General features: G+C 42.9%; 2 protein-coding genes across 2 annotated transcripts; one reads left to right on the forward strand and one right to left on the reverse strand.

Annotated features, from left to right (window-relative positions):
* Positions 1-9,099: 9,099 nt before the first annotated feature.
* LOC124252975 lies at positions 9,100-14,481 on the forward strand. The gene is made up of 3 exons (XM_046686685.1): positions 9,100-9,468; positions 10,190-10,369; positions 14,122-14,481. The coding sequence occupies exons 1-3, from the start codon at positions 9,153-9,155 to the stop codon at positions 14,196-14,198; spliced, it is 573 nt and encodes a 190-aa protein (XP_046542641.1). The 5' UTR covers positions 9,100-9,152; the 3' UTR covers positions 14,199-14,481.
* Positions 14,482-15,773: 1,292 nt separating this feature from the next.
* LOC124253028 (carboxypeptidase Y-like) lies at positions 15,774-16,591 on the reverse strand. The gene is made up of 2 exons (XM_046686744.1): positions 16,253-16,591; positions 15,774-16,162 (listed from the first exon to the last, which is right to left on the reverse strand). Exons 1-2 carry the CDS (start codon positions 16,557-16,559, stop codon positions 15,774-15,776), a joined length of 696 nt encoding a protein of 231 aa, XP_046542700.1. The 5' UTR covers positions 16,560-16,591.
* Positions 16,592-18,766: the final 2,175 nt, after the last annotated feature.

Here is an 18,766-nt window from a genome sequence, read left to right on the forward strand (position 1 = left end):
TGTGACACTGGCGTGGTGAAATTCTTTATCTGAGTCTTATAGGGCTCGAAACAATGTATGGCAGCCTGTTCTGGACATAACAGAGACCATTGTTACATGAGCGTCAAACAGAATCATTATATGCGTCGTGAACTGCCAGCTAGAACACAAGTTTCCGAAGCCACAATTGAAAAAGGTTGAGTGAACGTTTATGAATTCAGCAACATTCCAGTAGTATATCAAAGAGAACAACAGCACAGATAGTCTGCAGTTACATCAATTTGTTCAGCCTGTTACATGTATTCGGTTGCATTTAATTGTAATGTTTCGTGACTTTGCCTAAAGTTGTAACGTTCAGGTTGTTAAGTCAGGATGTTCCGTTCAGCGTGTAATGTCAAGTTGTAACGTTCAGTGTGTAATGTCAAGTTGTAACGTTCAGCGTGTAATGTCAAGTTGTAACATTCAGTGTGTAATGTCAAGTTGTAACGTTCAGTGTGTAATGTCAAGTTGTTCCGTTCAGTGTGTAATGTCAAGTTGTTCCGTTCAGTGTGTAATGTCAAGTTGTTCCGTTCAGCGTGTAATGTCAAGTTGTAACGTTCAGTGTGTAATGTCAAGTTGTAACGTTCAGTGTGTAATGTCAAGATGTTCCGTTCAGTGTGTAATGTCAAGTTGTTCCGTTCAGCGTGTAATGTCAAGTTGTAACGTTCAGTGTGTAATGTCAAGTTGTAACGTTCAGTGTGTAATGTCAAGTTGTCTATCAGTGTGTAATGTCAAGTTGTTCCGTTCAGCGTGTAATGTCAAGTTGTAACGTTCAGTGTGTAATGTCAAGTTGTAACGTTCAGCGTGTAATGTCAAGTTTAAACATTCAGCGTGTAATGTCAAGTTGTCACGTTCAGTGTGTAATGTCAAGTTGTAACGTTCAGTGTGTAATGTCAAGTTGTAACGTTCAGCGTGTAATGTCAAGTTGTTCCGTTCAGCGTGTAATGTCAAGTTGTAACGTTCTGGGTGTTACATCAGGTTGTTACATTCAGGATGTTACGTGAACGAGTTACATTCAGGGCAGTAGGTAATGCTTTCACGTTCAATATATATTCATGCCAATAATGGTTGTCACCCCCTTCAATTTCTTTAATTGGAGAGGGTATTTGGGATGGGGTGGTGAGGTGTGTGTGGTGGGGGTTGGGGTTGGGGGAAGGATGGTGACAACCATTATTGGCATGAGTATATTACGTTAAGTCCTTAGTCCCAGAATGCTAGGTCAAGTTGTTCCAGTGAGGATCCAAGGTAAATTTATTACATTCGGGATGTTACTCGGGAGGTTGGGTCCTTGTGTTAAGTTAAGGATGTTACATACAGTTGCTACTGTCAGGATGCCACGTCAAGTTCTTACGCTCAGGATAGTGCGCCAGGTTTCTATATGCAGGATGTTCCAGAAAGTTGTTATGTACATGAAGTTTAGAGTTGTTACTTGTCGTGATGCAAAATCACCAAATTGCTGGAATCAGCATATTATGTCTTGCTGGAGTTACTTCAAAGTGTCACATGTTTTCAAAAAGGTTTCAACAAGATGATGCGATGCGTTATTCTCAACAAAATTGAAAACTTGACATACTCATCTGTGATACGTGAGAGGAGAGGTAAGGATGTATGTAATTCCGTTTAGTTTCTTGATGTCCCATACACATGACAAGGACATGAAGGCTGCTTGAACAAGGTCTTCACAAAACGATAGGGATACTACGAACAAGGTGTCTTCCCGAAACATTAGGGGACTATGAACAACGCATTGTCTTCCCGAAACATTAGGGTACTATGAACAACGCATTGTCTTCACGAACGAGTAGGGGTACTGTGATGCAAAAAATTGTCTTCACGAAACATTAGGGTACTATGAACAACGCATTGTCTTCACGAACGAGTAGGCGTACTGTGATGCAAAATATTGCCTTCACGAAACATTAGGGTACTATGAACAACGCATTATCTTCACGAAATATTAGGTTACTATGAACAACGCATTGTCTTCACGAAACATTAGGGGTACTATGAACAAGGTATTGTCTTCACGAAACATTAGGGGTACTATGAACAAGGTATTGTCTTCACGAAACATTAGGGTACTATGAACAACGCATTGTCTTCACGAAACATTAGGGTACTATGAACAAGATATTGTCTTCACGAAACATTAGGGGTACTATGAACAAGGTATTGTCTTCAGAAACATTAGGGTACTATGAACAACGCATGAACAAGGGTACTATTGTCTTCACGAAACATTAGGGTACTATGAACAAGGTATTGTCTTCACGAAACATTAGGGGTACTATGAACAAGATATTGTCTTCACGAAACATTAGGGTACTATGAACAAGATATTGTCTTCACGAAACATTAGGGTTACTATGAACAAGATATTGGGTACTATGAACATTGACGAAACAAGGGGTACTATGAACAACGCATTGTCTTCACGAAACATTAGGGTACTATGAACAAGGATATTGTCTTCACGAAACATTAGGGTACTATGAACAACGAAACATTGTCTTGAACAAGGCATTGTCTTCGAATGACATTAGAAACATTAGGTACTATGAACAAGATATTGTCTTCACGAAACATTAGGGTACTATGAACAAGATATTGTCTTCATGAAACATTAGGGTACTATGAACAAGGTATTGTCTTCACGAAACATTAGGGTACTATGAACAACGCATTGTCTTCACGAAACATTAGGGTACTATGAACAAGATATTGTCTTCATGAAACATTAGGGTACTATGAACAAGGTATTGTCTTCACGAAACATTAGGGTACTATGAACAACGCATTGTCTTCACGAAACATTAGGGTACTATGAACAAGATATTGTCTTCACGAAACATTAGGGTACTATGAACAAGATATTGTCTTCACGAAACATTAGGGGTACTATGAACAACGCATTGTCTTCACGAAACATTAGGGGTACTATGAACAAGGTATTGTCTTCACGAAACATTAGGCGTACTATGAACAAGGTGTTGTCTTCACGAAACATTAGGGTACTATGAACAAGGTATTGTCTTCACGAAACATTAGGGTACTATGAACAAGGTATTGTCTTCACAAAACATTAGGGGTACTGTGATGCAAGGTGTAGTCTTCACGAACGAGTAGGGGTACTCTGATGCAAAATATTGTCTTCATGAAAGAACAGCACTAAAGGACAAGATTCAGCCATAAAGGAACAACAGTTCGGACAAAGAATCCCCATTCAGTCGCACTGTTTTGGCCTGGCACGTGTTTCATACTCAAACTTACATACCACTGACCGTGGGAATGATCACATGACACCGACACAAGGTCCATTTATTGCCGTATCGGGTAAAAAGTGGTTCATGTGTCAACGCGGCAGACAGGAAAATCTTTGACTGACTCAATCCCTAAACTGATAGTAGGTGTGAAAAGAATAGAAGCGACAAAACCCTTTCCATGTCCATATGAAATAAACCCTTGTGGTCCCCGTTTTGATAGTGTTGTTATGTTCCTGAAAGCTAAATAAGCTACCTTCCTTGTTGCAAACTTTCTCGTTACTAAGCTGGCCCTGGTCCAAAATACTGCGGCAAGAATGTTTTACTGATAAACATACGAACATTGGACCATACCAAGAGCATTCGAATTGCACCATCGTATCATTGATCTGCACAAACAACCCTGGAAACATGCAGTAATTGATGTGGGTGACAAGCGTGGCAAGACCAGTTCTATGCAGGATCTTCACGGGCCGTTGATGTTAAGACTTTTTAGATGATGAGTAATGCTAGGAATATTTTAGTGTCTGAACATGTGTTGCAGAACATTCTAAGTGTACAGCAAAGATTGACGCCTCATACTGATGTGTTGAACAACATGTTCACGCTTGGGACAACAACATAATAAGATATTTATTTTTTTATTTACAATGGATTTCTATGGTGCCTGGTATCCAACTCGAAGCTATTCAACGACGCGTCACAAAGTTGACAGTTCATTTTTATCCAGCATAACCCAAGCTACCTGTATCGCTAGAAGGTTATAATCACATCGGGTACCATTTTCTGATGGGTGAACAGAGGCAATGTTGAAAAAAAACTCACTTGCCTTAGGCGAGACCACATGTATCGCATGTGCTTCCCTGTGGGCCAGGACTGAAGTCCTAGAAACTCTTAGGAGTCAAATATAACATATATAGTGGAATTCACTAGAAATTCAGTCATTAGGTGAACAAGCTGCCAAACACGGTCACCCATCCAACTTCAACGCACAGGACCACAAACAGCCACTTCTATGGGAAAGTTAAGATAGTTGGGATGTTGTTCTTCCGTATTCACTGAAATTAAGGTGCACATTGACCTTCCTGGACATACCTGGCAAACACCTTGTCCCATAAGTAACATTCGGGAAAACATTCACTTGTATATAGCATGCCTGCGCATTGACTCACATATCTCGTGTATATAGTTTACATCTAAACTGACTCACATGTCTCGTGTATATAGTTTACATCTACATTGACTCACATGTCTCGTGTATATAGTTTACATCTACATGGACTCACATGTCTCGTGTATATAGTTTACATCTACATTGACTCACATGTCTCGTATATATAGTTTACATCTACATTGACTCACATAGCTCGTGTATGTAGTTTACATCTACATTGACTCACATGTGTATATAGTTCACATCTCACGCTGCACAGAACTACATTGACTCACATGTCTCGTGTATATAGTTTACATCTACATTGACTCACATGTCTCGTGTATATTCATAGTTGACTACATGTCTCGTGTATATAGTTCACATCTACATTGACTCATATCTCGTGTATATAGTTCTCTACATTGACATGTCTCGTGTATATAGTTCACATCTACATTGACTCACATGTCTCGTGTATATAGTTCACATCTACATTGACTCTCGTGTTGACACATCTACATGTCTCGTGTATATTTACATCTACATTGACTCACATGTCTCGTGTATATAGTTCACATCTACATTGACTCACATGTATCGTGTATATAGTGTACATCATCTACATTGACTCATATACATTACACATGTTTCGTGTATATAGTTTACATCTACATTGACTCACATGTCTCGTGCGTATAGTTCTCATCTACATTGACTCACATGTCTCGTGTATATAGTTCACATCTACACTGCCAGCTGATGGAGGTGCAAACAGCCCGTGAATCATTTCAATAAAACTGAAGCAAACCTATAAATGTTTCATATCTATCGATAAACAGTGTGTTTTCAACCACGTTTATCGGGTATATCATTAAATATATTTGTATTCTAAGTGACTAGCAACATTATTAGCTCCTAGTGCATTGATTTAAAGGTCACATGCAACACAACTGTGCAGATTCTGATACTTTTCGGTATGGACTTACAGATACAAATCATCAAAAATGCAAATTCATCTTATAAAGTTGAAAAATAACGCGATGAAAAAACCCCGCGAAATCGGAGTTCAAACGATTCACAAAATTCACCCCAGCTTGGGGTGAAAAGTGGAACAACAGCTGTCTGCGCTGTGCTCGGCTGCGGTCATAGCGCATGCGCAGTGAATAGGTTCGCGCAGCTTGGAAGCGGGATGTCCGGATTATAAGGTCGAGAGCAGGAGTAGCCTAATCAGCCAACAGCAACAGCACACAACTTTTGTGTCTATTTTACGGACAAGATAAACAAAATCAAAGAGGAATTCGATAATGTGGATAGTGAAACTAGCGACACAACAGATTCTACATTGCCTGGAGATCTCAGATTTACACTTCAACCGGTCACTGTGGAAGACATTGTCAAGGTATATTGGAAAATCAAAACCCACTACATGTGCGCTGGACCCTATTCCTACAAAATTACTTATGAAGTATTTAGATGTACTTCTGCCTGTGATCACAAGGATCGTGAATATCAGTCTAGCCACTGATACATTCCCAAATATATATAAACTGACACTGATAAGACCACACAATAAAAAGAAGACTTTAGATGTGCAATGCCTTGCAAACTACCGGCCAGTCTCAAACCTCACCTTCATGTCCAAAATTCTGGAGAGTGCTTTTGACCTTCACCTGGCAAAGCACCTTTATGAGAACAACCTGGTGAACAAGTTCCAGTCCGCATATCGTCCGAACCATAGCACAGAGAGTGCTCTACTCAGGGTTACGAATGATCTGCGGAGCTATGTGGACAAGGTTCCATTGGATCTCTTATCCTGCTCTATCTGTCGGCAGCCTTTGATACTGTTGACCACGGTATACTTACAGTACGACTACGACAGGAAGTGGGTATATCAGGAATACCACCTTTATGGATACGCTCATAAACTGACGAGCAAAAGAAAGTACACAGGTGTAATTGTTGTTGCAATCCCAAATATGCGTTCTAACTAATAAAATTATTGAAAAACATTGATTGTATAGAACGCAACCATCATGTTTCATTTGCCAAAAAGCAACCAAAAACATTTGTACGTGTTTTGCACGAATTTTTGCAAAATTGTGATTATTGTCCCATGCACTTTTCTGACAGAGAGTATAAAACCTGTTTGTCGTGAAGACTGAACAATCACTAGACAGAAATCTCACGAGGAAATGCCAAGATTGACGTCGGCGCAACGAGAACGGGCCAAAGGAATGACACAAATGGGTGCTTTCAACAGCGATATTGCAAGGACATTGGGTTGAACAAGACAAACCATAATTCGGCTGTTTAACCGTTTCAGTACGACAGGCCAGACATGTGATCGACCCAGAAGTGGACGTTCCAGAGTCACAACACCCCAAGAGGATCGCTATCTGTGGGTTATTCACCTACGAAACTGGATGTTGACGGTGACGTCATCAGCAGCCACATCATTGGGTCATCGCGTAAGCCGATTCACAGTGGCAAGACGACTTCGTCCTGCTGGCATGTATGGGCCTACTGACCGTTGCGTGGAATGGCCTTGACCTTCCAGCATCGTAGGAACCGTCTGCAGTGGTCATCACTACATCGCTGTTTATTGTTACAATGTCATTTTGCTGATAAAACACGTGTATTGCAGTGTGCTTCAACATACATTTTCCATTTCATCAAAAGGTTTTGTTATATTTATCTTATTGGAAGAAACACAACCTGTGTACTTTCTTTTGCACATCAGTTAATTTGAGCAACAGACGCCAGTCAGTTATGCTTGGTGTTACTAAATCTGAAAGTATCGCGCTACCCTGTGGGGTTCCCAAGGATCTGTGCTAGGTCCAGTCCTGTTTGTGCTGTACAGAAGTAGTCTCAGCTCCAGCCTCAGACAGTATGGGCTGAACCACCATGCATATGCTGACGACACCCAGCTATATCAAGGTTTCAAAGCAAGCGAGCAGTCGGTGCACTTGCAAGAACTACTGATTGCACTAAATCAATAAAAACATGGATGGCGTCAAACAGATTAAAACTGAATGATGGAAAAACTGAGGCCTTACTCGGTGGACCCAGACAGCGCATCAAACAGTTGAATATCACGTCAGTGGCTGTGGGAGACTCATTCATACCCATTCGCCGACAAAGCAAAGAACCTGGGTGTCATCTTTGATTCTCCCTTGTCAATGGAAGCCCAAGTTAATCAAGTGTGCCAGACCTGCTACTTCCATCTAAGAAGTATTGGTAATATCCGCCATCTTATTACCAAAGACGTAACAAAGACACTAGTCCAACAACTTGTGATGTCCCGCATTGACTACAGCAACAGTCTGTTGTATGTTTTGAGTAAGGATCTGCTGAACAAACTCCAGAAGGTACAAAATAGGGCAGCTCGTATTGTGAGTCGTGCACCAAAGAGATGCCACATAACACCGGTATTGATGTCCCTACACTGGCTATCAATAGAAGCCCGGATCCACTTCAAGATCTTGTGTTTTGCCTACCACTGTTTGAATGGTACAGCACCGAGCTATCTATCAGAACTGATCTCACCATACCCGCCTTCACGACGTCTAAGCTCTGAAAACCAATGCCTACTTGCAGTACCAAACGCAAGACTAAAATCCTACGGCAACAGATCGTTTCAAGTAGCAGCACCTCAGTTATGGAACCCACTACCTCAGAACATTAAAGAATCCCCCACCCTTGAAACATTCAAAACCAACCTAAAAACCTTTCTCTTTAGAAAGTTCTATCCCCACGAACTATCTCCTCCCGTGAACTTCTCATCTGTGACTATTGTAGCGCCTTGAGCATGCACCTCTGTGGATGGAACCGAGCGCAATATAAATAGACATTATTATTATTATTATTATTATTATTATTATAATAAGGGGTCACAGAGTCCCTGATCTCTCTGTAGTCGTACATGGTGCATAACGGGTAATAAGTTTCATTAGATTGTATTTGACTACTAGATCTGTATTCAGTCGTTAAACAAAAGCACACATAACTTTGTAAAAAACAACAATTTAGTGTGCACATATATTTCTATTTGCTTGATACAAGAATGGCTTTTAGCATGGTCACAGTACCATGTTCTGTTGATATAATGACAATAGTAATTGTACTATCACAAGACACGTACGCCCAGGAGAGGGGAGCTCCGATGAGTTCTTGGCTTGGCTTCCGTTTGTGGTTATTGCTGTTCTTCATCAACGGGACCTGTGAAGATCCGGGTTAGAATCGTAAGAGGTAACTAACGGGATCGGGTGGTCAGGCTCGCTGACATGGTTGACACATGTCATTGTATCCCAATCCCAATCGATGCTCATAATGATCACTGGATTGTGTAGTCCTGACTCGATTATTCACAGAGGTGGGATATTGTTGGGTGTGGCGTTTAAACAACAAACCAAGCAACAAACCAAACACCTTCACCAACAGACAACAGCACTGAGTCACTCGTCATCTCTTTCGTGCGAACAATACAAGTAAGCAGTAATTGAGTTCACCGCATCAATACCAAGCTGGGATTTATTAGTTTAGTATTCAAACTAATAGGAGATTTGTCTGGTCATAGACCGTGAACTCATTTGTCATGAAACATGTGTAAAATCAATATTAACTGCAATTGTTGATTGTAACCATAACCAATGCTGGTGTAGTCGATATCACAGTTAGTTAAGAAGGGATTGTTTTGTACTGAACAGACGAAGCTTTCAATGTTAGACAGGATCAGGATGTGTCTTCTTGTAGCAGTGTTGTGTTCTTGTTTAGTGTTCAGTGTCCAAGGTGTAACAGTCAAAATGGTTCGAAGCGTTAGCTTTGACAATAGGCTTGATGAACGCTATGTCGTCACAGATCTCACTGGACTTCCCCACATGGGAGCCTGTGCCTCCTTCTGTCACAAAGACGTTCGCTGTGTCGCCATCGCCTACAACATCCTCACCGGCAGATGTCTCCTCCACTCCGTACACTTCTACAACATGAATATGGGTGTATCACAAGAGGGATGGAGGTACTTCAAGCTGTTTACAGGTGAGTTGAAGCTAATATGAATATACTCTGAGGTAAATCAAAACAAGGGTGGAGGTACTTCAAGCCGTTTACAGGTGAGATGAACCTAATATGAATAGAGGAGAATCACAACAAGGGCGGAGGTACCGTACGCTGTTTACAGGTGAGTTCAACCTTACATGAAGCATTACAGTTCAGGTATATTTCTATGACTAACTAAATTTACAATTTCACTCTTAACTATAATTAGTATCCTGCACAAAACGTTCGTGTCGATCGTCCGCCGGAACGTCAAAGGTTCAGTGCATTGAGTGTGCTCGTTTCGATGTTGCCTGGAGCAATATTTCAGTCACAGCGTCTCAGTTGGATGTGGAAGTGATGTTGGTCTCGTTTACCATCTTGGTGAAAGCCACGATCACAAGTATGGAGTATCATATATTGCATTATATGGCAAATATTGTTCGACGACAAATATGACTTACAAAATTAATTTTATTACAGGGAATACAACACAAATTTGAAACTTATGTAATATGCTCGATTGTAATAATTATTGCAGTAAAACAAACCGTTACGTAATGTCAGTCATGTATTGAAATGAACGACCCTGAAGCCCTCCAGGGTAAAGGTTGTATTACACATTTTCCTAATGATCTGAAAGGGAATAATATCTTAACTTTGTACTTCACATTTACCTCAATCACTTCAAATATGAAGTAAAATTGGTGATATTATATTTCAGACAAATGTCCCAAGAATTACGTCTATAACAGAGTGGCAAAATTGTGCTTCCGACATTACCGGAGAGCCGATTACTGGACGAAATGTGTACAGAGGTGCAACGAAAGAAATTCGTCGCTTCTGATCATTGACACGGCTGAGAAGCAAGCAGAACTAGTGAGACAAAGCATGTGTACCAAAGGTACCCAAATGTTGTGTACAAAATAACTTGCTAATAAGTGTGTACGTAGAGGCTGTGATAAACTGTAGTGCCCCTACCTGTAGTCTTTGTAGTGGCCTTTTATCACTGACACGCTTCTACATTTGTTTTCTTCCCTAATCATATACATTCGAGCGCACGTTGAAAGGTAACTCTAGTTCATACTGAGAGAAATGATAATATCTGTGTTCACACAGATCCAGGGTTACGTGTTCAAACTATAATTCCCTTCCACTGTTTCTACAACACAGTTGTTTATATCTGTCTTTATCTATGTCTGGCCCTTGTTTCTTTCCCAAATCAGAACTCAAACAGCATTCACTATCTTTTCGTGAAACTTGGAGAAATGATTTGTGGCGTTTGCTTTTGAAGAATAATTAATCAATTATGAGTTATATTGGCAGTTTATGCACTTTAGGTGTGGATTGCTTCATTAGGTGTAGTTTAGTTTAAGATCGCTGTAATACATATGGGCATTAATCATTGATAACAGTAGGAAAACACCAGATAAAGTTGTATATACTTTGAAAAATATATTCCGCATATTAAACTCTTCAAAAAACAAGAAACCCACAGGCCCAAATAAGAAAATGTACTGAACGTATTTAAGTGTACATAAGTCGATTAAGCTTGAACATAGATGAAGGAAATTCGACAGACGGATGGACATATGTATTGTTCCCATTGTCAGCATTAATTCTGATCACTCACTGCACATGTGTGGACACAAGGGGGCGTTCAGGTCGGTACCTGGTGACAACATCCAATGCAGCCGTCACTGCTCGAGTTATTGGATAAGTCGTCGGATTTTTGTTTGACGAATTCTTTGCCATTGCTCCTGAAACGGATTTGCAAGTTCTGCAAGTGCCTGAGGACGTCCATAGATGTTCGATCGGGTTCAGATCAGGCGATTTGGAAGGCCAGGGAAGGACACTGACGTTTGCATTGGCGAGATAGGAACCTGTTACACGAGTTGTGTGGGGTCGAGCGTTGTCGTGTTGAAACTGCTTCCTCTGGCGGTTAAACAGTGGGAGGAGGTCAAAATCTGTCCACCTGATCGGCGCAAAACGTTCGTGTCAACGTCGATAGACGCGTTGTCACCGATCCCGTCGTTGTAGGAGGAAACGCGATTCATCGCTGAACCAAACGCGTCGCCAGTTCCCCAGGTCCCATGCCTCTAGCCTGTTCCACCATTGGACACGTCGTTGTCGGTGTAGTCGTGTCAGGACAGGTCCAACTTCTGGTGGAAATGCTCGAATTCCCACTTCTCTCAGACGATTTCTGATGGTTTGGTCGGAAATTCTTTAAAGACCAGGCACATGTCCTGCAGTGTCCTTTGCAGGGCAGGTGCCTGAATCGGTCCTGAGCAGGAGTGGTCACTTATGGGACGTTCTTGGGTAGAATTGAAGCAGGTATATCGATGTCATAATCGAAATATGGTGCTGTGGTGGACGTTGAAGTGTCTTGCAACGGCAGACTGGGACTCCCCTTCTTCCAAACGTCCAATGGCGATATTTCCGTCAGTAGCATTCAATGTCAACATTTTACTTCTTCGTTAATTTCGCACTGAAATGATGAAATTGGTTAGGCCTCTTATAGTCGATGTCTCCACTCACGCTTCCGACACATTGCACGGGCATTACGTGGAAAACTTCAGGTACTTTTCATGTATCGCTTTCATTATTTATGACAAACGTTTACAAACACATTTTGGGATGCGTTTGCGCGTAATACACAACAACCACAACAACATGATTCATGGGATTCAAACATATTCAACGATTGAAGACGATTGCTGTCAAAATATATAGAAATTAACTGCTGAAAAAGCCTGTGCCTTTCTAGTTTTTTGAAGCGTGTACAATGGTAGCTCTAACATATTGGACTTGGACTGAAGTTGAAATTGTCTTTACAGATTACTTACTATTTGAGAGGAATATACAATAATACCAACGATGCCGGAAGTGTGGTCACCATGACTACGCCACCAACCAACCAATGTAACCAATCCTGTAGGGATAGCACCAGTCTCCTCCTCATACCGACAATCGGGTACCCCGGCAATTAAGCACCGAATCAAGCATCGGAATGTTCTACCATTCCTAGTGGAGTGCCAACGGCAGTTTCTACAAATTGTGAACAGAAAGATCTCTAGCTCCAACTTGACGGATAAGATAGTCCGAGTAATGTTTGATGGAGTTCTCTTTTAAATCCGTTTAATCGAAATATTTCCTTAAAACTGACGGTTGGGACGGGAAATCAAACATCCTGACAACTACATTCCCCAACCCCAATCAGTTTCAATGAGGGGGGATGGCATCAGGAGAATGGTAAAGGGGGCGTGGTGGGCGAGTTTTCGAAGGCGCCAGGCTAGTGATCCAGCGAGATTGAGGTGCCGGGATCGAGCCCACCAGTGACCGGGTGTAAAAGCCTTGGAGTCAACTTTGTGTGCAGACTCTTTCAGTGTTGTCACAACCCCTAGTGTACAGTACACAACCCTGTGCACTTAAAAGAACCCACGAATCCGTTGATAAATGACCAGATGGTGGCCACATAAATACGTGCCAACACCTAGTTGTGGGTACAACAACGTGCAGTAAACTTGGACAATGTACTGTGACTATGTGTCCCAGTCCACCCAGCAGTGAATGGGTACCTCGTTAAGATGGGAAAGCCACATTAACTCGGTGCGCCTAGTGGCTGCAAGAGTTGTATGATCCCCAGGGAGTTGAGATTGATAATACGAAGTGCCGTTGAGATTGACATCCTATGATCGAGGGAAAACAAAAGTGCCTGTGAGATTATAATAATGGTAAAGGTCAGGTGTTGTCATCCACAAATCCATAAAGACCCATAGATGGTTGTCAAAATGTGGCACGACGGCGAGATCCAGTTATCCTGTTGATATTGTTGGCCATGGAGTGTCCAAGGAACTTTAATGAGATCCAACGCGCAGTCAGACACCACCACTGATCCACCACCATAGGGCTCGGCTGCATGGGTCATCTCCTGGTAATATGCCTATTACGACCGGGATTAGAACCAGCGATCACAGGTCCTGCCTAAGGGACGCAACTCCACAGAGCGATTAAGACGAGACTGTGCCATCCGTGAAACCCTGACATTATTTAAACTGAGGTACAAAAGGAAACAACCCGCGCTGTTGTTATACCTCCAGCTGTTTGTGTATTACAACTGAGGACTGTCCAAAGGTAGATGAAAGTGTGGGTGTGGATTCAGTGTTGAAATAGAGCCTTGACTTGACTAGTACCACTGTGTATGTGGCCTTCTTATTAGAGTTCTTATCCAATCCTTTTTAACGTTGCTTGGCAGGGCACTGACTATAAAGCTACGAGGTGCTTGCATACACTGTTGATGTAAAAAAATGGAGACTTTATAAACTTGTTAAAAATACATGTATAGGTATCGTCAGATTACGAAATATAAGAGTCAGTATTCAAGCAAGGAGAGCAGAAGTAGGATTCACACATTGTACTCATCTAAGAATCAAACCCAGGACTTCTGTGGTTAATAATAATGTATGCTCAAACTCTTTGGCAAAAATAGAGCTGACAGGTGCGTGCCGAGAGCGGACAATGACGAACAATTCAAGAAAGACCGATGCATCTGTCGTACCGATCAGTATCCATCTTCATCTTTGAGTTGTTATAACTGTCTGTACGTGGGGCTTTACGAGAAACGACATACAGCGCTGCCATTTTTGTTTATTTCAGTGTACAGCAACAAAACTACTGGCTTGGAGGTTACAAGGACAACGGGACATGGCGCTGGATTGACGGAAGGGAGATAACTGAGACATTCTGGCATAGCCCCAATGTCAGTTTAAAAGATGGGAATGTGGCTATAGTACACAACATGGGTTTCCAGTGGTGGGTGCTCAGTAGTCGGAGACACTATATATGTGAAACAGCAAATATACTGTTCTGAGACCACGCTGCTGTATTATCAGACCTGGGCCCGTTTCACAGAACGATCGCTGCGTTATGACAGTCTGTGTTGATTAGTGTTGGGAATTGGTTAAAATCTCATAATTGATGATTGGTTCATTACAACCGATCAATCATCGAAAATAATTGGTTAGCGTCATTTATCAAATTTTCCTGGTTGTGTTTGTTTGCACAAAAACATAAAGAAAGAAACATACAGTTCTTTGGTGTGTTTTTGTTGTTGCAAATTGCACATCTTTAAAGGATGACTAGTATGTTAAGAACACAAAGTTCTTGGGCTCTTTAAGATAAATTCAATCATGACTTTGGAATGGGCTTGTAGTGCTCATGAAATGTAACACACAAAACCAACCTTGTGAAAAGAATTGTTTGTGTTCGATTATTGGTCGTTTAGTCACTGCGACCAATCTTCGATTATTTCAATTAATCGGGCCGCCACTAGCGTTGATGAGCTGAGGTCCCTTACGCCTTGTGACAGCTTAGTGGAACGGACCACGTGTACCTGGGGCTCACCGTTACTTACTCGGATACGTATCGTAGGAGATTTTCAGGAATATTCATTCTTATACCACCAAACACGTGTGGTAGCGGAAATGTAACTAAATGTTGACCCTGATTTTACTTAACATATATACACTTGTGGACATGCGATAACATAGAAACAAAACGTACTGTAAAGTATGTGCCATATGGTGACACTACTCTCTCACCAAGTACTGTATTGTATGTACTCCCGTTGACGTTGACCCTAATCACTCTTCACGTACAGTGGTAGGCGTGGCATGTGTTGACCTTCATCACTCTTCACGTACAGTGGTAGGCGTGGCATGTGTTGACCTTCATCACTCTTCACGTACAGTGGTAGGCGTGGCATGTGTTGACCCTCACTCTTCACGTACAGTGGTAGGCGTGGCATGTGTTGACCCTAATCACTCTTCACGTACAGTGGTAGGCGTGGCATGTGTTGACCTTCATCACTTTTCACGTACAGTCAGAGTCGTGGCATGTTTTGACCCTCATCACTGTTCACGTACAGTGGTAGGCGTGGCATGTGTTGACCGTAATCACGCTTCACTAATAGTGGTAGGGGTGGCATGTGTTGACCGTAATCACGCTTCACTAATAGTGGTAGGGGTGGCACAGTGGTAGGTGTGGCATGCTTTGAACATGTGTTGACCGTAATCACGCTTCACTAATAGTGGTAGGGGTGGCATGTGTTGACCGTAATCACGCTTCACTTATAGTGGTAGGAGAGGCATATGTTGACCCTCATCACTGTTCACGTACAGTCAGAGTCGTGGAATGTGTTGACCCTCATCACACCTCACGCACAGTGGTAGGCGTGGCATGTATTGACCTTCATCACTCTTCACGTACAGGGGTAGGCGTGGCATGTGTTGACCGTAATCACGCTTCACTTATAGTGGTAGGAGAGGCATATGTTGACCCTCATAAGTCTTCACGTATAGTCGTAGACGTGGCATGTGTTGACCCTCATCACTCTTCACGTACAGTGGTATGCTTGGCATGTGTTGACCCTCATCACGCTTCACGTACAGTGGTAGGGGTGGCATGTGTTGACCCTCATCAGTCTTCACGTACAGTCGGAGTCGTGGCATGTGTTGACCTTCATCACTCTTCACGTACAGTGGTAGGCGTGGCATGTGTTGACCTTCATCACTCTTCACGTACAGTGGTAGGCGTGGCATGTGTTGACCTTCATCACTCTTCACGTACAGTGGTAGGCGTGGCATGTGTTGACCTTCATCACTCTTCACGTACAGTGGTAGGCGTGGCATGTGTTGACCTTCATCACTCTTCACGTTCACGTACATGTTTGACCCTCATCACGAGTGGTAGCACGTCACAGTACAGTCGGGTCGTGGCATGTGTTGACCCTCATCACTCTTCACGTACAGTGGTAGGCGTGGCATGTGTTGACCCTCATCACTCTTCACGTACAGTGGTAGGCGTGGCATGTGTTGACCCTCATCACTCTTCACGTACAGTGGTAGGCGTGGCATGTGTTGACCCTCATCACTCTTCACGTACAGTGGTAGGCTTGGCATGTGTTGACCTTCATCACTCTTCACGTACAGTGGTAGGCGTGGCATGTGTTGACCTTCATCACTCTTCACGTACAGTGGGAGGCGTGGCATGTGTTGACCTTCATCACTCTTCACGTACAGTCGGAGTCGTGGCATGTGTTGACCTTCATCACTCTTCACGTACAGTGGTAGGCGTGGTACAGTGGTAGGCGTGGCATGTGTTGACCTTCATCACTCTTCATCACTCTTCATGCACAGTGGAGTCTTGGCATGTGTTGACCCTCATCAGTCTTCACGTACAGTCGGAGTCGTGGCATGTGTTGACCCTCATCAGTCTTCACGTGTTGAAGTCGGAGTCGTGGCATGTGTTGACCCTCATCAGTCTTCACGCACAGTCGGAGTCGTGGCATGTGTTGACCCTCATCACTCTTCACGTACAGTCGGAGTCGTGGCATGTGTTGACCTTCATCACTCTTCATGTGCAGTCTGAGTCTTGGCATGTGTTGACCTTCATCACTCTTCACGTACAGTCGGAGTCTTGGCATGTGTTGACCTTCATCACTCTTCACGTACAGTGGTAGGCGTGGCATGTGTTGACCTTCATCACTCTTCACGTACAGTCGGAGTCTTGGCATGTGTTGACCTTCATCACTCTTCACGTACAGTCGGAGTCTTGGCATGTGTTGACCTTCATCACTCTTCACGTACAGTGGTAGGCGTGGCATGTGTTGACCTTCATCACTCTTCACGTACAGTCGGAGTCTTGGCATGTGTTGACCCTCATCAGTCTTCACGTACAGTCGGAGTGGTAGCATGTGTTGACCCTCATCACTCTTCACGTACAGTCGGAGTCGTGGCATGTGTTGACCCTCATCAGTCTTCACGTACAGTCGGAGTCGTAGCATGTGTTGACCCTCATCACTCTTCACGTACAGTCGGAGTCGTGGCATGTGTTGACCCTCATCAGTCTTCACGTACAGTCGGAGTCGTGGCATGTGTTGACCTTCATCAGTCTTCATGTGCAGTCTGAGTCTTGGCATGTGTTGACCCTCATCAGTCTTCACGTACAGTCGGAGTCTTGGCATGTGTTGACCTTCATCAGTCTTCATGTGCAGTCTGAGTCTTGGCATGTGTTGACCCTCATCACTCTTCATGTGCAGTCTGAGTCTTGGCATGTGTTGACCCTCATCACTCTTCACGTACAGTCGGAGTGGTGGCATGTGTTGACCCTCATCACTCTTCACGTACAGTCTGAGTCGTGGCATGTGTTGACCCTCATCACTCTTCACGTACAGTCGGAGTCGTGGCATGTGTTGACCCTCATCAGTCTTCACGTGCAGTCTGAGTCGTGGCATGTGTTGACCCTCATCAGTCTTCACGTACAGTCGGAGTCGTTGTGTGACCCTCATCACTCTTCACGCACAGTCGGAGTCGTGGCATGTGTTGACCCTCATCAGTCTTCATGTGCAGTCTGAGTCGTGGCATGTGTTGACCTTCATCACTCTTCACGTACAGTCGGAGTCTTGGCATGTGTTGACCCTCATCAGTCTTCACGTACAGTCGGAGTGGTAGCATGTGTTGACCCTCATCAGTCTTCACGTACAGTCGGAGTCGTGGCATGTGTTGACCTTCATCACTCTTCACGAACAGTGGTAGTAGAGGCATGTGTTGACCCTCATCACTCTTCACGAACAGTGGTAGGAGAAGCATGTGTTGACCCTCATCACTCTTCACGTTCAGTGGTAGGAGAGGCATGTGTTGGCCCTCATCACTCCTCACGTATAGTGGTAGGCCTGGCATGTGTTGACCCTCATCAGTCTTCACGTACAGTCGGAGTCGTGGCATGTGTTGACCCTCATCACTCTTCACGTGCAGTCAGAGTCGTGGCATGTGTTGACTGTAATCAGGCAAGCAAATGAGTCAGGAACCTCATGTTACATATGTACCATCAGTGGTCATGGTTTCACCCTAGATATCCGGATTAGGCCTATTTTGGAAACTTGTTCTGTCGTTGTGTTTTACTCTGCTATGGTATTCATATATAGTGTCATTGTATTATACTGCTATGGTAATTATAGTGTTACAATTATAGTGTCATTTTATGCATACTGCTATGGTAATGTGTCATTGCATTTATACTGCCATATGTATTATACTGCTGTGGTAATTATAGTGTCGTTGTATTATACTGCTGTGGTAATTATAGTGTCATTGTATTATACTGCTGTGGTAATTATAGTGTCATTGTATTATACTGCTATGGTAATTATAGTGTCATTGTATTATACTGCTATGGTAATTATAGTGTCGTTGTATTATACTGCTGTGGTAATTATAGTGTCGTTGTATTATACCGCTGCTAT

The sequence above is a fragment of the Haliotis rubra genome, unplaced genomic scaffold (assembly GCF_003918875.1).
Source record: "Haliotis rubra isolate DU_JTF1 unplaced genomic scaffold, ASM391887v1 Scf53, whole genome shotgun sequence".
NCBI classification, from domain to species: domain Eukaryota; kingdom Metazoa; phylum Mollusca; class Gastropoda; order Lepetellida; family Haliotidae; genus Haliotis; species Haliotis rubra.